The sequence below is a fragment of the Lepeophtheirus salmonis genome, chromosome 4 (genome assembly GCF_016086655.4).
Source record: "Lepeophtheirus salmonis chromosome 4, UVic_Lsal_1.4, whole genome shotgun sequence".
NCBI classification, from domain to species: Eukaryota; Metazoa; Arthropoda; class Copepoda; order Siphonostomatoida; family Caligidae; genus Lepeophtheirus; species Lepeophtheirus salmonis.
This window is the reverse complement of record NC_052134.2, coordinates 32,384,162-32,405,702: the sequence shown is the minus strand read 5'-3', so window position 1 is coordinate 32,405,702 and position 21,541 is coordinate 32,384,162. Positions and strand designations below refer to the sequence as shown.

The window sequence follows — 21,541 nt, the reverse complement described above, 5'->3', positions numbered from 1 at the left end:
ATAAATTTATTCGTTCTTATTCGCATATTTGGTTTTTGAGACATCACTAAAATTTTTGTTCTTAACTCACCCCGCTATCTTGTCTCCTTAAGCTCCAAAGAACAGTTAATATCCTTTTAGAGGGTTTAGAATAAACCCTCTAAAAATCCCCAAAAATCAGCACCCCGTCTTAGCATGAACAGGTTCAACAGAGGCACTCATGCAAAATTTCAGCCTCCAAGGTTAACGGTGTGGGCACTCATAAAGTACTCACAGACACAAACTCTGTTTTATATTGCTCGGTGTTACTCGGGATAAGGTGGGAGAGGGAAATCATAATGAAAATGGTCAAATTAATTGAGAAAATTCTTCTATATACTAATAATTATACTATGAATGTTTCGTTGTTGTCGAACAATATCTTGAAAAATCTCCATAATTCTAATTCTCTTGGATTCTTCACACTATATCAATAACATACCAACATATACACATCTAAAAAATTGTCTAGGTGAGAAGTCCATTTTTTGTTTACTTCAAAAAAATTTCAAATCAAAATTCGCAAAGAAAATTGTAAAAGAAACACGAAACTACCAATATTTTTTTCGTACTTACAAAAACAAAAAAGTTATGAAGAATAATGCTGTCGAAAAAATAACACTCGATAACTAGTTCATTTTTGCAAATATTGTAAAAGTTATGTAATAAAATATTCCCGAAATTAAAAATAATCCCATAAAATTCAGCGTTGGCATTTTGGTATGCAAAAAGTATCGTCTTGTGGCATTTTTTCTTAAAAAACGGAAAATTGACGTGATGAAAAAATGGAGAAAAAATTATTCAGAAAATGAATAATTTTCATTTCAGTTAACCGTTAATTTTTATTTGGTAAATTTATATGCAAAAGAATCTCCAGACAAATTTCGACAAACTTTGTTCCATTAACTAATCCCATATTCCATTGGAAGTTCATTTTTTTGCACCTAAAATAAACGAAATTGTAATTTTCAACGATTTCTTTTTTTAGCCCATAACTTTTTTGATTTTTAATAAATTTAGAAAACGTATTTATTCGAATAGTTGTTTTTGAAACGCCAATCACTTATTGATGAATAACTCAACCCCCTCTTTCTATTCTCCTTGAGCTACAAAAAACGGTTTTTGGGTATAGCGTAAGCCCCCCTTATATAGCCTCTACAAAAGTAGACACCCCGTTTTAGCCTGTCAAAAAAGTTCAAAAGAGGGACCCATGCAAAATTTCAGCCTCCTGGGAACGTATAAAGGACATCTATACACACACACAATCTCTCTTTTACATATATTAAGATAACTAAATAAATAATATTTAATAGTTGACAACTTTTTTTCTCAAAACTTCCATTCTCTTTTGGGAGTCGAGGTTACATACACATAGAGATTGAGAAAATAATATGTCCAATGTACTCTCTAAAACTTATTTACACGTGATGTCAATATCTTTATTATTACATGTACTATCATTTTCGATCATAAACCATCCATAAGTCTATATAGGTAATTATATTAATTTTTGACTATTAATTATGTATAAATAAGTAAACAGCCTTGTTCAAAAGCAAAACAAAACGAGGTTTGTAAAATAATTTTTAAAAAAACTACACTAAATCTCAGTAAAAAAATTGATAAACACCACTTTATTAAATGGTAAAGCAGAATTTTTAGTTAATCCTTTCCAAATCGTAAGAAATAGTCTGGTTTGTAGCCAAATAATTCATGATCAGGTCGATACTTTTCATAAAGAGCTTGTATGTCCTTTTTTTTTAATTGAGAATAGTAGAATTCAATTATATCAAGCTCAGATGAAGAATGATTTCCCGATTCATCTTCCTTGATATTTAGGATCTTATCAATATTTTGATTACTATTCATTACATCTATATTCAAAACCTGAAATAAAGTAATTGATGTCAGTTTGGTGTATTACAAATATGCATTTCCTTACCTTAAAGTCTTCTTTAAAAGTCTCTAAATGAATTATATACTCGGGATCAAATAAAGGATGACAAAGTCCACATTGATTCCAATACGAGTTCCAAAGAGAACTGAGTCCTTTGCCATCAATTAATCCCATATCGGCTGCAAGAGATTGGCCTTTTTTCGCCATTTGTTGCTTATACTCCATCATAAGCTCTGGACCTTTAACGACTAGTTCTATGAAATCAGGGAAGGACATCCGAGCCGGAGTTTTCTCTTTAGTGACGACATTTATATTCTCTTCAAACTCTGCTCTAAAATATGCTATATATATAATTGAACATTTAAAGTAATTGTTCTTGCTAATGAAAATAGAATCTACCTATAGACTGAAATAATTCTCTCCAAAGGATGCCGAACTAATACAGTATGATATTGAACAAATTTGAGGGATTGAGGGAAGTCTTTATTGAAAAAATTCTTAACATGGCTATTAATAGACGGAGAAACAATTGACTGCTCGCTCATTATTTTGATTTTTTTTAATCCAACACGTTTACCCGTGCATAATATCATACCATGATCAAAAAATCCAAAAATAACATCTTTTTTGGGCTCATTGGATCTCGATTCTGGACGCATTGGATCCGAATATTTATTACAAACACTTTTATATCCTTCACGTCTTTTCACTAAGGATCTGGATGCGGAATAGTAAGGATCATATACGTTGAATAATGAGTCTTTCTTAAAATTAATACTCGCTTTAGATGACTTGTCTAATCTACCTGCTATATAGCGAAGGCCTTGACTTAGGCCAGATATCACTGTTGCATTATGAACAAGAGTCTCCATGAAGTAAGATAAGAGGCAGCTCAGTGTTACCAAAATGATGGATGACAAGTACTTGTTCATTTTTTGTTATGACGAAATGAGCCTATGAGTGGAAGAATCAATTCATTACATATTCTATAAGAAATTGATTATATTATAATCAGGTTCTATTGAAATAAAGTATAACAATCAGAAGTTGATATTGATAGCTGCTATGGTAAGTAGGTATTTGAAAAATTGATACTCACTTGACCATGAAGATAAGAGGTGTATTTATTCAAATACACTTTTGATACATAAATTCATGGAATTCTAAATACTAGAAGCCTCACGCATTTTTTGTTATTCCACCTTGAAAGTTAAATTTTTCTTCTTCTCTTTTACAGAATTGAAGTAAACCGACTAATATTATTTTTCTCCTACTGTCTAAAACGTTAAAGTACTTTAACGCTTTACTACTGTCTACTTCTTTCCCTCTGTTTATTGTTTATTATTTTATAGATAATTTTGGTAAGAATAGAAAAGCGTGCGAGGAGAAGAGAAGAAATACTTATGGCATCATTGATTAAATAATATACATCTTCTTCTATCAATCAAGAACGTTATCATTCCCGCCTTTATTTTTCAATATTAATACAATATTAGATGGTGATATTCGATAGAGAACTGAATAAAATTCCTAAAATAACGTATCCTTCTGTCTGGATTTCTGGAAATGGAGGCTCAGGGATTTGGAAAATACTTACCGGATGAAAAACAGATGGCTTGTCGGATTTATCGATATAAATGTGTCTTTAGTCCCCTGTCTAGAGTTACACGCCACTTATTATCCTTATCTCATAAACAGAGTATGGATATTCATCTATAAGATCAAGTTAACGATGAATACATCAAGTCAGACATTAACTCTGATCTAACAAAGATGCTTATTGCATGTATATACCCTTATCCATTTCTAATCATCCTACGTTCAAAAAATTTATGGAAAAATACACGGGTAAACCTATCCCTTTCCGAGGAACCATCATTAAATAAATTGAGGATGTTGGTACTGATGTCATTTATAGAAATACATATAAAATGTTTTGAGTCATCCACACCAAATGACGATCAAGTTATCAGTAAAAAGTATAAAATATTTACTAATTTAGAAATGGAACTCTGAATTTTCTACTATCTAACAGTAAGTATTCAATTTTTTTTTAAATCTAACCATAAAATATGATTCTACTTTAGCTAAACATATCAAGAATTATGATACACAACTCATTAAATGGCAAAAACAACTGCTTAAATGGTCACAACAACGGGGTAGTAGCTTTGGATGGTTCGCAACTAGTTTGTCTGAGACTAGTTTCTTCACTTAAAGACTTGGGTATGATCATTAGGTTTTCCAATATTACATAGTCAATAAATATTACTTTTTTATCACTTAAGGCTTAGCTATGGTTGATAGGCTCCAAGACATGGTGTTGAGAAAACTCATAAAAGGCAAAAACAACTGCTTAAATGGTCACAACAACGGGGGTAGTTACATTGGGTGTAGCATTATAATTAGAAATTGTGTATATCCTTCATAATAATAGTATGTTGTTATATAAGCATAAATAACGGGGAAAATATCTTTTTTGATGCTCTTAATAAGGAGTAATATCGCCGGACATTACTACATAATTAGCTTTTGCTCTAAATCTTTAAGATGGATTTATTTGTAACATGTTTTTTATTAGTGTATTTATTGTCTAATTTTATGATTTTGACATTTACTTTATTATTAATAATTATTTGTTACTTATATGATTCCAATTGTTTAATTTTGTATATTTAACATAAATGTATGATGGTATATTTTTTAGTATGTTGATTATATTTAATGAAAGCCTTCTTTTTTAAACTTGGAACTTCAAATATATTTCGAAATACTCTACTTTGTCGTTTCATTAGCTATTATTCTGGGAATATCGGTCATAATGAATTACAATTTCGTAGAGTGTGACGTTTTCAAATCTACTGTAACGGTTAAAAAGCGTCGAAGTCAATTATACGTAATATATCTTCATTAAACATTTTGCTAATAAATACTTTCTTTATACTCTCAAAAATCATAATAAAGCAGGCAGCTGATAATCATATCGGTATTTTAAACAATGATATGTCTTTCTCCTTGCACGCGTTTTTCTCTACAATATTATCAACTTTAGATATATCTCACTAAAGACTTCTTGCAAAAAAACGCTGGGAACTTTTTACTTAACCTAACAATTATAAATATATGAGGAACTAAAAAGTTAAATTTTTTTAGCACAATGATGGAATGATGATGAAGTTCAAACTTAGATGATATCAACTTGTTCGGTTTAAATTATTATTGGCTCTTGTGGACACGCTCATAAAAGAGTAGATATTAGTTGGCTATTGTCCTTTTCTTTACTTGTCCCTGCTTGAACACGCACACAATATTTACTTTGAAAGTATAACGTATATATAAGTTGCGTGATACGAAATAAATAATTCATTCCGTAATTAGAGATAAAAAGTAATCAAAAGGACTTGATAACTAATTAGTAATTAGTAACTGAATACATTCAGAATGAAATGCATCGTTATAATGTAATACTCTAACTATTTATTAGCATTTTTAATTATGTGTGTATTTTCGTATTAATGAAGAAGAAATAAGAAAACATATAGAATCCGGTTCGAATATTTGAAGCACCTCTACAAATCATAGTTTGTTTCGTTCTCCTTTTATTTTGTTAAGAGTCAGGATATATAATAATTCGTTTCAGATTGGGATCCGATTTACTCATGGATCAGGACATGGAAGATGAAACGAAGACTAAGGAAGATGAAACAAAAACTAAAGAGGATGAAATTGCAATCCTGAATGAGTATCTCGATGATTGGAAGAAAAAGAAAGAATGGAAGGAGGGACTAAGGGCTCAAAATACAGATTGTAAATCCAGACCCGAGGAAAATGATCTCAGGAAATTGGATTCATCGCTTAAGAAGAACACGGCGTTCATTCGAAAATTGGTAAAACGAGAGAGAGGAGGAATCTAGAGAAATGATTAATAATATATTTGTTTTATTAGAAAAACTACACGGATAGCCAAAGACCTGGTATTTGTAAGGAGATCAAGACGTTGAATCTCACAAAGTACATTGGGGAAGTGACTTCCGCCCTATTGGAAGCCAAATACAAGATGAATGATCTTCCAGGAGTCGTGGAAGTCTCAAGTCTCTTACATCAAACCTATAGTGACTTTAGTTCGAGTTTCCTTGAGGCATGGACCCGCATTCTCTCTTTCAGTAAAAAAGACACTTCCTTTCCAAATCCTAATAAGCTTAGAGTTGATATAAGACTCTATGCTGAACTTATCTCTACGGGAGTTTTTACTCTGAAGGAAGGTCTTCCTCTCCTTGGAAACATTTTGACTTCCCTTGTCCACATGGATAAAGAGACTCATGCACATATTTCTATTATTTTATCCTTTTGTAAGCATTGTGGATCTGACTATGCTGATCTTGTACCGCGTAAAATTCGTATTTTATCTGATAAATATACATATGAGCTCCCCACAAGCAATCTTCTTCCACTGGGGAAACAAAAAAATGTGAAGCAGATGCTTAAAGATTATTTCAGTTCAGTTTGTCAGCATTTGATCAAGGATCAGGTGGAACTTAGGTCATTGGAAAATACCAATAAAAGAATTATGATGACGAAAGGGGAAGTTCATACTGAAAGAATCGAAAAAGCCGAAAAAGCATCCTCAAATTTTAATAAGCTTTTATTAAACGCAGAGAGTTTAGCTGACATTTTAGATGAGGATCTACCAATCTTTGAAGTTTCCGACGATAAAGATTTAAACGAAGACTATGAAGAAGGAAAGATTGTAGATGGTGAAATATTTAATATGATTGGCTCTAAAGGAGATGGGAATGATTTATGGGAAGATGAAGACACTCGTAGTTTTTATGAAGATCTTATGGATTTAAAGTCACTGATACCTGCTATACTCTATAAAGATAGCTCTTCTGCTAATGTTGAAGCTCCCAAAGATGTGATTGAGGACGTTGAGGACGATATTAGTGCAATTGATGAGATTGAAGTGGAGGCACCTGTTGAAATCGAAGAAGAACCTGATGAAGACGGTTCAGTTCAAAATATTTCAAATAAAATGATGTTGAACTCATTTTTAGCAAACATACCCACGTGCATAAATAGGGAAATGATCGACAATGCAGCAGTGGAGTTTTGTATGAGTTTAAATACGAAAAAGAATCGATTGAAGCTTGTTAAGACTTTGTTTGGTGTACATCGTAATCGGCAGGATTTATTTCCATTTTATGCTCGTCTTGTCGCTACACTCTCACCTTGTATGCCGGAAGTTTCTATTGGCTTGGGCCAATATTTGAAACAGGAATTCCGATGGCAATTGCGTAAAAAAGATCAAATGAAGATAGAATCAAAACTTAAAGTAGTTCGCTTCATCGGGGAATTAGTCAAATTTAAAATGTTTCCAAAGTGTGAGGCTCTTTTCTGTATGAAGCAACTTATATTTGACTTTTCTCATCATCATATTGAAATGGCATGCACTCTGATGGAGACTGCTGGACGATATCTTTATAGAATGCCTGAATCTCATCAGAGGACTAAAATATATCTTGAGCAGATGATGCGTAAAAAACAAGCAGTTATGTCCTCGGATTCCCGCTACAGGTAAAACTTTAACACATTTTATCCTTGGTTTATATAATATATTTTTCATACATAGTATGATGATTGAAAATGCTTTTTATACGGTTTGTCCTCCTGAGAATACGGCATCCAACACTCAAGTCAAATTACCTCCCCTCCATGCATACATCAGGAAACTTATTTTCAACGATTTCAATGAGACCAATGCGTCACGTATCCTTAAGCAAATACGAAAAATCAATTGGAACTCAGAAGAAGAGGCTGACTACGCAATACAGTGTTTAAGTCAAGTCTGGAATTTAAAATTCTATAATATACGTAACTTTGCTGGTCTTCTTGCTGGACTCGTTTCCTATCATGTATGTAACTTGTATTTTACTCCTCCATTTTGATTTTTATATCTACTAATTAAAGTAATCCTTTTTGAATTAACTTTCCTGCACTTTTAAACATATAAATATTATTGTTGTACTGTTTTGATTTTAGGATTGGATTGCTCCAAGAATCATTGATGGTGTTTTGGAAAACATTCGTGTGGGAATGGAAATCAATGATTCCAAGTATAATCAAAGACGTCTTGCAGTTATAACATTCCTTGGTGAGCTCTACGTATTTCATTTGGTAGATTCGTCCGTAGTATTTAAGGTTCTGTACTCACTTATCACATTTGGATGTGATGATCCTCTCTTAGATCCCCCGGATCATATGTTTAGAATTAGATTGGTTTGCACTTTACTTGATACTTGTGGTCCTTATTTCACAAGTTTAAGTAGTAAGAAAAAATTGGATTACTTCTTTTCCTATTTTCAAGTATGCTATGCCACAAAAATCTATATTCATATTTGAACCCCAATTTCATTTTACATTTTCCAGCGATATTACTGGAAGAAAAGGTCATATTATGAGGATGATCTTGCTTTTCCTTTTTTCATTAAAAATCTGATCATTGAGACTCTTCCATCTGTCCGACCAGATACTAAACTGTATCAAAACTACGAAGAAGCATGTGCAGCTGTGGATAAAATAGAGAAGGATATGGTTAATTTTGTGAAAGAAAAGGCTCCTGACTTTGCAAAGGAATATCTTGGTGTAGTTGTTGAGGAAACAAGTGTTGGTCCAACTGGCCTTGTCTCTATCTCAGAAGAACAGGAGTATGAAGATAAAGCTAAAGATACCAAACACAATAGAGGTGAAAATTCCGTTATTGATGATGATGATTTAGATGACATGATTGACGAAGAGGAGGATGATACAGGAAGTCGAGATTCTCAAGACGAGGAAGAAGAGGACTTTTCGCAGTTGCCTGAAGAAATGAGTCAAGAAGAGGAAGACGATGAGGAGGATATTGATGACGAAGATTTCGACGATGATGAAGACAATGAAGAGAAATTCATCAAGGATGAGGTAAAGAGTTTGGCTTTTTGAGGTATTTATTTTTATTGTCTTTTACAGGAAATTATTCCAATCAATGGGAAGCCTGAACTTGTTAAATGTGAAGATGATGATGATTTTGTAAACATGTTTGATAGAATGTTGAATGAAAATCTCAATGAGAACCGCAGTAATCGAGTGCAACAATGCAATCTCACTGTCCCATTACAAATGAAACAAAATCGCTTCAAGTCTTTTGGTTCGTCTTTAAATTCTTATACATTCATGCATCCTTATTTTCTTGATTTAGATCCATCTAAACCCGTTGAAGTTGAAGAGGAAGAAAAAACTGTTCAATTTTCAGTACTTCTTCGTAAATCCCAAGGAGGAAATAAGCACTTTTATCGTCAGTTGGATATACCTGTAGACTCTGATTTGGCTAGGAACCTACAACGTCAAGAAGAGGCTGCTAGAAGGGAAAAGGAAAAAGTGAAGCAGTTAACACTACAAATTAATGAACGACAAGAGGAAGAAGACATGAATGAGCTCATCGATTCTGTAAGTCATCTGTATGAATATTTCTGCCACCTAAATGTAATTGAATATATGTATTTTTGTAATAGATGCCACGACCAATGGTGCCTGGGTTTCTGAAAGATAATAATTCCAATCGTCGTGGAGGAAAATTTTCCCATCAAAAAGGCGCCCCTGACGCATTGAGTATTTTTGGATTCAAAAGATGAAGCTAGCCAAGAATATTTATTTCAACAGGGTGGATTATTATGCAGATCGAAAAAGCTCTAGTAAATTATTCACAACTAAAAATATTGCAAAGGATTTGGAAAAAACATAATATCACAGTAAAATGCAACTTTCCACCTCAGATCGTCGAATGAAAACTTCTGGAAATCTGGTCACCGCAACAACTACAAGGCAGTCAGCGTATTGTAATTAGTTTTTTTTGTTACAATACAACTCTTAATTTAGTGTATATATACATTTATATACATTTTCCTGAACGTTACTTCGAACAATGGCTTTAATTAAATAGAAAAAAAGCCTTCTTCATTCGAGATTGAAACGTGGACCGAGTTTTAATTGGGTTGAATTTATCATTGTAATAACATTTTTATATTTTGCATAGGAATAAAATCTAATTTGATACTACTCTTCGTTTTATTGAAAATTTTAATTCTAAATAAAATAATAGTAACTAAATTAATCCAAAAATAATCTAATAAATCCATTTTTATTAGATTGTATCGGATAACTTCGGAATAAAGTATTTCCGAAATCCGTACTTGTTCTGAGAATCGCATTAAACAAAAAACAGAGCTCAATTTCATATGACTGCCATAACTCTTGTAATGCATCCAATTAATGCTTGACATTTTAATTTTATGCTAATTAGATACATACATATCTAACACTAAATATAATTATATCCAAATTCGTGACACTTAAGTTGACTATATTTATAATTTTGAGGGTCGGGTTTCTACCCTCTTGCGTAAAATCTACTTATGTTTGACAACTATCATGATTTTGTAATGCTACCCAGTCAAGGCTCTTATTTACATATCTAAAAATATTTCAAACTATTGCACAGTGCCTCAAAACGGTAAAAAAACAGAAGAAGAAAAAAAAAATCTCTAGATGACTTGATTTTGTTTTTCTAAAAAAACTTAAAATAAGTCGCCTAAGGGTGCCAAAATATATTTTGAAGGAGCACCTTACCGTTTGAAGATCTGTAATGTCTTTTCTAAAAAAATCAATAAAGATTCTTAATTCCCCTAATTCAAATAAATATATATATATACTGTAAGAAACCTGTAGCGTAGGCTCGCTAAAGCTTACATATAGCTTCCCTGTAAAAGTCCTGCCAATCAAGGAGTTTCAACTTTTTGAAAAAACAAAAAACAGCAAATTTAGTAATGTATACTTTTGTTCATATAATTTCTTAACTTGTAAATAATCATATTTTCATTTTATTTTATAATAGACTTGACTTGTCACTCGGTAGATCGCAAAACCTCTACCTAAAATCAAATTGAGTTATGTACCTGAATTTTTTCCAAAGTTATGGTTGATTATACGTTTTGTGTTACCTTGAATTTGACAAATTTAATAGCCTCTTACTGTGCCCTTATATAATCTTCGCAACAAGTTTGATCAAAATCGATTTCTACCTTTTGGTGTAATCCTGGTCACTAACAAACGAGCAAACAGAGATAAAAACATAATTACAACTTCGTTGGTGGAGATAAATATTATTTCTTTCTTATGGTCATATCATATTTACCTTCGCAAACGAAGTTGAGAGGAATTTTGCTTTTGTGTCTGTTTGTTTGTTTGTCACCAGGATTACGGCAAAACAAGACGTAAAGAAATACATAATTGATCATAATTTTGGGGAAAATTATGATCCATAACTCAATTTCATTTTAAATGGAGGGTTTGCCCCTTACCGACTGCCCATTCTAGTCTAATATGTATTTAAATACAACGGAATGATACAATGTTGAAAGTATGTATTGATTATCAAAAACATTTAGTGGCATATTTTACTTCTTATGAGAGGAGTTAACCATTCGTGTTCTTGATTTTTGAAGTGGATGCTTAAGAGGATAGGATCAGTTTTCATTTCTTGGATTGATGTTTCTTGTGCTTCTTCTGTGTATAGCTCCGTTTTAGACTAGTAGCAACCTATCCGTCATGATTAAACATCTTGTTAATAGAATGAGGGATATTTTTCCAGGCATACTTGTCAACAAGATCTATGGCAGAAGGGAGTATTGTAAAATTAACTTCTTTTATTTTGGTGAAGTGACCCATTTAAAAAAATGAATATCTTAAGACGAGGCAACTACAGGCAGTTGGTTTTAGTTTGTGATATTACTATGCCATCCCCTAATGAGATAATGTAAGGCTTTCAATTTATATCACGTGGAAAGACACTTCTTTTTTTTTAATTTTGTCCTCAACAGTTTAGTGAGTAAAAGTAGGAACTTTCACTACTATGCTACTAAATTCAGATCTTGGAACTCCCGCCGGCATTTTTAATCTTATTTACACAAAAAATACATATAAAATCATTAATTTCAATATTTTTGGCCTTTCGAGCCTTTTGTTTAAATATCATTTTTAAAGTAAACTTACTGCTCAGATTCATATTTCGACATGAAATAACTATCTAAAAAAGTTAAATGTTATAAAATGGATGACATTTGAAAGATAAATGATTTATTAAGGGATCTTGAACACAGTTCCTTGAGAGTGTGTCTAGTCAAGTAAAATAAATTTTAGTTTAATGTCCTTATTTCTGTAATTTAACATCCTTTTACAGGGGAGTCCGCAGAGGGTGGGCTGGAGGGCCTGTAGATTCCAAAATTAAGGAATTTTTGCTTTTTACTAGAAAATTTAATATTTGAAATTTGATTTATATTTTCAATTTTTTTTTCCACAAAAAATTTTATTTTCTCTGAAAAGCTATGGATTTTTGAAATTTTTCTTTAAAACATTTGATTTTTTGTGAATTTTGTAATTTTTTTATATTTGAAATTAATTTTTGAAATTTTTTGTGAACAAATGTGAAGTTGTAATTTTTTTTTTTAAATAATGTAATATTTGAAGTTAAATTCTTGGAATTTTAATAGAGAAGAAGATAAGTAATTATTTGAAAAAAAGTCGAAATTATGACTAGCGTAAATGGAAAAAAAAAGAAAACATATTGGTAACCTGTAAGAGATCAGTAGAGTTGATTAGTTTATCATGAAAAAACTACTTTTAAAAATTAGAAAAGGAAAAACTTTTTTTTCTATTTTGTTCATTATTTAATCGGTCGTTGTAGTGTTCTAAAGTATGCATTATTGCTAGAGTTGAGTAGTTTGTAATGAAGAAAAAGGGCGCCAGAAGGGGAAACATATGCTACATCTGAATTAAGACCTTTGTTTATGTCAGTTGCCTGTTATATGATTTTAAGGGGAGAAAATGAAATACTGCTATAAACCTTCTACATTTAAAATAGCATTACTCTAGGAAAAATATTGTAATAACATAGGCATTATTTTATTATTGATTTTTGAAACAATTTACACAAAAGATAGGCAATAATTCAGACATCAGCGAGAGAAGTTTAGACCAACACGAGTCATTAAATAATGAAGAAAGAGCACACATGACAATCGTGATATCTCCTCGTTTAATTACAAAGGTCTCATCATCTATAATTATGACTTGTTAATACATATGTTTAAATGCAAAATGTAATTTTTTGTCTTTTTGTATGACTCTAATACTCAGGCTTGGAAATTGTGTAACTATTTTTTTCTACAAATATTACTTCATTTTTTTTCTTCATTATGGATATAATTGTTATTATCTTTGCGGTCCCTAAAATAAAATTAATATATATTAAAAAATTATGAACCCGATTTTGTGTTTACATTGATTATTTTCTATGAAGTACATATCTAACAGCACACCAATTGCAAATCATTTGACTATGGAGTGGTCGTGTAGGTAATAGGTAATCTGGTTTAGGTAAGAGTCCAATTTTCAACATACCACTTCATTTTTTTTTGTAAAACAACAGGAGAGTCCGAATCAGTTCAATAGTTGATTACCCTCAACCAACAGAGGCCCCAGAGCGTAGGTATATATATTTTTAGGGGAAACCTATCTTTAATTTTAATGATATCTATATTAAAGTCAAGCAAAGTTTATCTCTCTCTCTCTCTCTGCCTTTGAAGAACTCATTTTTGAGGAACGTGTATAGTTAAAGCTCAGAGCTTCATATTAAAAGAAAGAAGATAAGTACCTTTGTGGGGCTTCCACATAAAAACAATGTTGACTAAAAATAAACAAAAGGGGAAAATCCCTAATAATCCCTATCAAATATGCATACAACCAACCACCCAATATTTTAAATATATATTCGAAACAATTATAAGACTTGTATTCCAATTTGTTGGATGAACTAAGATACCTGATAATGTTTGCTATAGTTATACTTAATTTGATTTAAGATATATTTTGTGGACTTTCAAATAAAATCTGTCAATTTCTCATTTTTCTATTTTGACGATCAATTTTTGCTACTTTAAGTCCAATGTTCCAAATACCCAAAGGGTTAACAGTAATAATATAAATATAAAGAATATAAATGTAATCCACACTCAATTTTAGTTTCTAGTTGTTTTTTTTTTTGACGTGTCAAATATTATTTCAGTGATCGCAGTATCACAATTGGTCCTGCTCTTTATATTGCAACCGAAATAGCAAACAAATTGCGATCCGATACATTTATACAAAATTACATATCATTTAATAGTACTGTGGTTCTCGAGACCGGTCTATGTCTTGAAACTGCTTTTTTATGGTTTTGGTCTCGTCATGATCTTGACTCATCAAAGTCTTGGTATTGAGTCTAGTATACTCCGTCTTGATTTTCGTCTCAAACTTTATAACCTCGGGCTTGAGTTATTTTTTATCCTTATATATGTCGTGGGAAGTAAGTAAGGTCTATAATGTCTGATGGGCTGAGGCCAATTATATAATAAACGACATTTTGTAGATTGCCTAGGTATTATATATAATGCCGGGGTATAACATATAAGTTACAGACTGTAAATAAAATAAATATTAATAAATTTTATTAAATTGATATTATTCAGATTAGGACTTGTAAAGAAGATAATATTAAGTGCTAATGGGTAGTACAGTGTGACTTGAGGCAAGTTCAAGTGTTCCATACGATTTGTGACAAATTACATTTTTGATGTTATCTTTGTAAAAGTAATACAAATTTTTATAAATGAGCGAACATTTGAGCGATTTTATCGCTCTTTTAAAATGGTGAGCGTGCTTCCGCTCTCCCTCGTTAGTCAAATCAATGAGCCCGCTCCCGCTCAAGAATTTTGAGCGGCGCTCACTAATTCTTTGGATCTAAATATATTTGAAGATGCAAGAAGGTGGGTTTACCGTACAAATTGAAGTTTTAAATCGCCAACTTAGGCAATTCGGGCTTGAATCTGCTTTTTATTCTTATAAGTTATAACTTATAAGGACAACTTTTGATGACGTCATAATAATGAAGTAATATTTGATCATTTTCCATCACTAGAAATTACACATCGAGTATAAATAAAGGTTTCTTTTGTTTGGTGAATCAGAAAAAAAAAAGACAAAGAAGATAATATCTATTTTCAACGTTTATTATTTCAAATCCCTAATTCATAATAAATTGTTCTAATTCCATCTTGTCAACATTTAATACTTTGCCTAAACAGTTACTGGTCATTATATATTACACCTACGTATTTTATAGATTACCTAGGAAAAGTATAAGAAAATCATTTATTACATAGTTTGCCTGACACAATCAGGTATTCTATATAATGCCTAATTATATATTTTGCCGGTAACATATATATTAAAAAAATGGATGTGGCTTCAGTACCAAGCATATGTTTTTAAAACCAAACTTATTGACGCCTCATAAGTAATCATTCTGACCAATGGGATGGTATTCAAACACTTTGATCGATTGGTCTTCTTGGAAGAAAAGGATATACGACTATTTTCCTTCTCCAATGTTGTGACAGTGAACCTTTAATTCATGAGTAAAAGTGGAAAAATTGGCAAGATTCTTTTAAACTGATATAATACCTATCAGCAATATAGTACATACTAACATAAAATAAAGATAAACAAACACGACAGCAATTTTAATGGAAAAAGTGCTAATCACTTAACTCTCCGTAATCAATTGTAATACTAATATCATTAGACATGATGGATTATTCATATTGGACAAGATTCTTGGATTGACGGACAAGCATTTGCATAATACTAGACAAGAACAGCAATTTCCGATTCGTTATGATCCAGGATCTCTCAAAAGAAGAGGTGATTGGCTGTGGCGCAAGAAACCACTATGAAGATTCGGGCAGGTAGTCAAAGGTTGAGTCGTTGGAGAGTGCGAGAAAAACTGTAAAGCTCAAGTACAGTAGGAACAATCTGAAATTGCAATAGAACGATGTGCTTCGTCTCTTCATAAACCTTCTTTCTTGTCCAAAGAGAACGAAACAGGCTGCTCAATTTCTTATTTAAAAATATTATTTCTAATACCAATATGAAAATCAGAAGGATATAAAGTAGAGTGTGTGCTATGAAAACCAAGTTCAACCAAACCAAAATCTGAAGTGATCACGACATGAATTTAGGTATAAGTAAGAATACCCTACAATATTTTTTTTGTCCGAACAGAGTTGGAAGAGCTGCTTTCGGTCAAAGCTTCCAGCCAGTAATAGAACTCCTCCAAAAACGACCAAAATTTGATGAAAAAAATTAAAAACTTATTTTATAAAAAAAATCGATTGTTTGGTTAAAAACATGTTAATTTAGAATCCATGTACCGTATCAAATATAGTAATACTGCGTGCGTTGTGAGCAAATTCTTATTTTTGACAAAAAGAAAATGGAGTGGAAATGCTTTTATTTTTCTTGTACAATACAGGTGTGCGCATCTAAAACTGAACACTTCTTTAAATTTTACGCCATTCACATATTTGGGATTTTATTGAGTTGAAACCGGTTTATACTTCGAGGCAAGGGTCTTGACTAGTTATAAACAAAACTCCAGCAAAATCTAAATAGCAACAGTGAAAGAACAGCCGATAATATGGAGAGACGTCGAGTCAACATTTTGGAACTTTTTCACGTGGGGAAAAACTCCCACTGAAATTGCCAAGGTTCTGAAATGCAGCCACACTACCGTTTACAGCGTGGTAGCCAAAGGGACTCCTGAGGCGACCACAAGATCTAAGTCAAGGCCTCGAAGGTTGGACGAAATGGTTGCTGCCGTGAAAAAGTCTATCGAGGACAAGAGAGGCAAGGTCACCGTCAGCAGCCTCTCCAGGGAGTTCAACGTCAGCAGAAGGACCATGGAGCGGCTATTTAAGAAAGAACTTGGCCTTAAGGTCTACAAGAGAACCCCTTGTCAAGCCATCAAGACTGTAGACAAGGAAAACACCTCGCAAGGTCGAAGATTCTTCTCAACAAGCTTAAGAAAAAGCCAGCCGATGTCGTCGTTTTGTTCAGTGATGAGACGCCCTTCATCCTAGGCGAGATGGTGGCCAACGACACTGGATTTTATCTGGTGGAGTCTCTCGGTGCCAGGGATGATGACGTGGTGCATGTGGGTAAGGAACTGCACTTTGCCAACCTCCAGGTCCTGGCTGTTGTTGCGTCCGACGGTCAGAAATGTGATCTCATCTACTTGGAGGACCACGAGAGGGTTAACTCCGAGACTTTCTGCCAATACTTGAAGGACGAAGTGTTCCCCTGGGCCAAGGCTACTTACAGGACAGGTGGTGGTGACAGCAGGACGTTGCCAGCTGCAACAATCGCAATTTTACCCAAGAGTTCCTTCAGACTTCGATCGGAAATCTTGGCCGCCTCACTAGCCTGATTGTTCGCCGCTTGACTTCGCAGTGTTTGGGCGTTTAAAGGGGATGCTGTCGGGAGTCCAACACAAGTCCAAGGACCAGCTGAAGTCTGCCCTCAAGAATGCCTGAGCCAACCTCGACCAGAGCTCCATCGCCAAGTCATGTAGCAAGTTCCGGTCCAGGCTGGAGTTGGTAGCGGAGAACATGGGCGGCCATATTGAATAGACATGTGTCTAAGACTCTCATCTTTCATGTTAAATAAATTAATTCGTCGACCACTTTAAAAATTACAGAATTATTCAACTATTTAAAAAAATTTCAGGGTGTTCAGTTTTAGACGCACACACATGTATACATAGCATAATTTGCAAGGAAGTATGAGCAAAAAAAAAAAAAAAAAAAAACAATTTTATTTGTAAAATGTTAAAGAGCGAATAGGAACTTCAAAGATTATGTGCCTTCCAACAAAAAAATGTATTTTCTGTATAGGATAAAGTACTCAAATATCCACTTAATTCCCTTCATATAGAGCGATATGCTGATCTCAACCAGCTTCTAAAATCAAAATTACATATCACATTAACATTACTTACTTACTGCGTAATTAAAAATATGTTCTTTGTTTGATGAAACTTGTAGATTCCTTCTAAAAAAATAACTTATCCGGGAGCATTTTTTGTTTGGAAGTCCCTGTGATATACCAAGTAATATTTTGCCAAGTTAGCTAGATTGAATAAGATACTACCTGTATCTTAAAAAGCAATATCCGAATGGAGAAAGAATATCAAGAAAGGAACATCTTCAAATCTTTGTAATATTTGCCTCTAATGTCAAGAGTATTTGGGAGAAGGGAAGTATTCCTACTAATGATACCAAATACTTGAACCTAAAAGTTGACAAATTTGTAGAAGATAGATACCAAAGACTGTATAAAGAAGATTAATTTGCGCAGTCGATCAAGTGATAGTTAGAATATGTTGGTGAGTTTTGGAAAAACTTCTCGCAACTTTTTGATATTGCTTTATGCTACTGCTATAAAAAGAAAAAAATTAGTTATTTGAAAATTAAAAACTGTAATTGTGAGGCATTCAGAAAAATACCAAAGTATGAGTTTATTTTATACATGGATCAGACCTTTTCAAAGAAGCTCAGGATTACTTCCTCAATTAACTAAAAAAGTAGTCAATCTTATAAAGAAAAGTATGGCAAATTTGTTCGAAATCAAGAAAGGAAGTACCAAGAGACTAAAAAAAGGATAAAGAAAAAGAAAGAATGACAAATTTGGAGAAAGAACAAGAAAAATCTAATCAACAAAATGAGCTTTTTATCAATATGAAATGAATTCGGATTATGTGAGTTCTTTAATTAATGAAGTAAGTGAACAGAGGAATAAGGCTGGGCTCCCAGAATCAAGCCAAATTCTAGTCAGATATGGACTTTTGTTTGTTTGGCTGCAGCATATGCATTATTAAGAGATCTGAAACTCGCAACTCCCCAAAAGTTGTTTTCAGTTACGAAGGTTAGGAAGCAAGTACAAAAATATGGAATTAAAATTCACCAAGAGTATAAATGAAAAAAAAAAAAAATGTGTTTGATGGGTGCAAAGATATTACGAAATGTCTATCGTGATCTGAAAAGCCTGATGAGGAGCATATAACAGTGATTGTAGAACCTGGAGCAAAATATATTTATAATTTCTCACCTATTTCTGGAAAAACAGAGCATATTGCAAATGAATTGTTTTCATTAATAGCGGAATCTGCAAGTTTTGATTCAATCAGAGCAATTGGTAGTGATGGGACTGCAGTTAATACAGGGCACAAATGTGGTATTATTCGACTTCTGGGACATCAATTAAATGGGTTATTTGTCTCCTTCATTTCAATGAATTGCCTTTCAAAAAGCTTCTTGAATTTTTTGATGGAAAGTTAAGAGGACCAAGAACTTTAAAAGATGTATTAGGAACCCTTGTATCAAACTTCACTTGTCACAAGGATCAATTCAAATTTGAATCAATAAAAAGATGTGCTTTAATTAATGACTCTCAAAATAAAAAGTTGAGTAGGGATTACAAGTACTTCATGGAACTTTACTTAATTGTTCAAAATGGGCAAGATTCGGTTACCAGCTTATTTCTCAAAAAACATCCAGGTACAGTTCACAATGCAAGATGGATCACGACAGTATCAACTCTCTTGAGGATTTTCATCCAAACAAGAAATCCATCAAAAGAACTTAAGAGATTGGTCGTCATAAGTCTGAATATTTATGAATGCTCCAACATTTTTTCAAATAAAGGAGTATTGTCATATTAAGTATTGTTGTCAACACTTTTTCTTTACTTTAAGTCAAGCAAATAAACATCTAACAAAAACCGAAAAGGTGTTGCTGAATGTTGTGTCCTAACAAGGTGGGAAGACACGAACTATTCAATACCAGGAATCCAGGACGACCCAGAGAAACAAGGAGAATGCGTGGAGGAATGAGACTAAAAGGAGTTATATATAAACAGGTATATTATAGACATCTTTGTTACTCGACACTACTCAGCCGAACAAATGTATGAGAATTACAGCTATTTATACTATTAAGATAGAAGCTAAATCAGTACATTACATAAACACATATGAAATAAGAATAAGAGGAGAGGAAGAAGGAAGGAAAAAAGAACCTTTGTAGTTTCTAAATAGACTACACTGAAACTTTATTCAAAGTGAATTCATTCTTTGTGAGCTAGGAAAGCTCGCATACGAACAGTTTGTACTAGGATTACTCGCATTGGGAAAATTTGTATTGGTTAAAGCTCACCCGGTGGAAGACTTGCCTTCTTTTATTTAATATAAATAATAATATCACTTATATAATGACTAATTTGTCTGAACCAGAGACAAAATAAGTAATATTAATAAATACAAGGAAGGCTTGATACTTTCCTTGATTAAATATATGGTTAAAAAAAAACTAAAGAAATAAAACAAGAATTCGAATGGAAAAAGTGCTATTAGCATAATTATCAATTATCATTCGACTTTAGACATGATGGATTATTCATATGGGAAAAGACTCATGCTGGGATGAATAAGCATAGCTTCAGATTTGGCAGGATCAGTGATTTTTTCTTCGTTGTAAGCCAGGATCTATCAGTACAAGAGGTGGTTCGATGTGGTGATCCAAATCATTGAGAGGATTCGTGGAGTCACTGAAGGGTCGGATCGCACAAGAGCACGAGGAAATTAGAGATGTAAACAAGGAGAAATGTGCAGCTCAGTACATTTTGAGCAACCTAGAATTGAAATCTAGAGAGATGTGAACAATGTTCTTCGTCTCTTCATTAATCTTCTTTCTTATTTGAAGAGTAGGACGCAAGTTGCACCACGTTGTCACTTAAGGGACTTGAATAACCATAGTTATATATCTATACCTGGGAATTAATGCCTGCAATAAACCTCAAGCCAAGTTAAAAGACCTTAACAAGTGACTTATTCAGTCTTTCAAATAATTTTTGAATGGATTTTTATAATATGATACAATGATGTTTGAATATGTAACTTCATTTGTAGTAATAAACTTCGGTGATATTTAATCAAACAATATGTATAATACAACTTAATACATTCATTCATTCCAATTCAAAATGAGAATCCGGCTCCCACTTTGTTAATGTGTATTACTATTATTAATATCCATTCCTTTGTCAATGTTTAATTCCATTAATTAATCCATTTGTTTTAATAAATGTGGATATATATTTAAAAACTACTGAAACGGCTCTAGTTTTTTCCGACACTTCATGTAATGAACTAATATGGTACGTATGGTTGGGAAATGTTCCAGTCCCTCCAACATATCAGGCGCCTTATATCTCTCTTAATGCTTTTGTATTTTAAATTAAGATAGAAAAAAAAGAGAAGCAAGATCACATAAGGCAATACATACGCCCCAAGGATCACTTGAACCTAAATGCAAATAGATATTTGGAGTTAATCTACAATTCCAAAAAGTTTTCTAACTGAACCTCCATTAACTTTTGACATAACGAATGAATAACTTCTGAACTTTGTAGAAGGAAAAAATTTGTATCTACCTGATATCCCCTGTCATTCACAAAATGTGGAAAGATGTGTTGCTACAACTACTCAAGAAGCCAAAGTAACAGCAGATGAACTGAAAAGACACCAAAGATTGCTATTGATTTATAATTCAAGGTCAAAATTATCTAAGAATTTTCGTAAGTCAGACTTTACAACCTTAG

General features: G+C 32.7%; 2 protein-coding genes across 3 annotated transcripts; one reads left to right on the top strand and one right to left on the bottom strand.

Moving 5' to 3' along the window:
• Positions 1–1,432: 1,432 nt before the first annotated feature.
• On the bottom strand, positions 1,433–3,238 carry LOC121115727 (carbohydrate sulfotransferase 10). Of its 2 annotated transcripts, XM_040709844.2 has the most exons (5): positions 3,015–3,226; positions 2,721–2,869; positions 2,315–2,632; positions 1,961–2,246; positions 1,433–1,905 (listed from the first exon to the last, which is right to left on the bottom strand). In XM_040709844.2, exons 3-5 carry the CDS (start codon positions 2,572–2,574, stop codon positions 1,681–1,683), a joined length of 771 nt encoding a protein of 256 aa, XP_040565778.1. In that variant the 5' UTR covers positions 2,575–2,632; positions 2,721–2,869; positions 3,015–3,226; the 3' UTR covers positions 1,433–1,680. The 2 variants fall into 2 exon arrangements, with proteins under 2 accessions (XP_040565778.1, XP_040565777.1); XM_040709843.2 differs by having other exon boundaries at positions 2,315–2,869; positions 3,015–3,238.
• A 135-nt stretch (positions 3,239–3,373) lies between these two features.
• Positions 3,374–10,006, top strand: Upf2 (UPF2 regulator of nonsense mediated mRNA decay). Its single transcript, XM_040709842.2, has 10 exons — positions 3,374–3,949; positions 4,003–4,141; positions 4,204–5,802; positions 5,862–7,489; positions 7,545–7,827; positions 7,955–8,278; positions 8,342–8,872; positions 8,921–9,098; positions 9,150–9,397; positions 9,463–10,006. Exons 3-10 carry the CDS (start codon positions 5,575–5,577, stop codon positions 9,580–9,582), a joined length of 3,540 nt encoding a protein of 1,179 aa, XP_040565776.1. The 5' UTR covers positions 3,374–3,949; positions 4,003–4,141; positions 4,204–5,574; the 3' UTR covers positions 9,583–10,006.
• The last annotated feature ends 11,535 nt before the right edge of the window (positions 10,007–21,541 follow it).

What these genes read in the sequence shown, in the direction of transcription:
- Upf2 (XM_040709842.2), top strand. Translation starts at nt 5,575, where the DNA reads ATGGATCAGGACATGGAAGATGAAACGAAGACTAAGGAAGATGAAACA. An exon ending in CTGGACTCGTTTCCTATCAT is followed by an intron (nt 7,828 to 7,954) that starts GTATGTAACTTG and finishes TTTTGATTTTAG; the next exon opens with GATTGGATTGCTCCAAGAAT. An exon ending in ACTTCTTTTCCTATTTTCAA is followed by an intron (nt 8,279 to 8,341) that starts GTATGCTATGCC and finishes TACATTTTCCAG; the next exon opens with CGATATTACTGGAAGAAAAG.
- LOC121115727 (XM_040709843.2), bottom strand. Translation starts at nt 2,847, where the DNA reads ATGAACAAGTACTTGTCATCCATCATTTTGGTAACACTGAGCTGCCTC. An exon ending in AGAATTATTTCAGTCTATAG is followed by an intron (nt 2,247 to 2,314) that starts GTAGATTCTATT and finishes AGCATATTTTAG; the next exon opens with AGCAGAGTTTGAAGAGAATA. An exon ending in CTTTTAAAGAAGACTTTAAG is followed by an intron (nt 1,906 to 1,960) that starts GTAAGGAAATGC and finishes ACTTTATTTCAG; the next exon opens with GTTTTGAATATAGATGTAAT.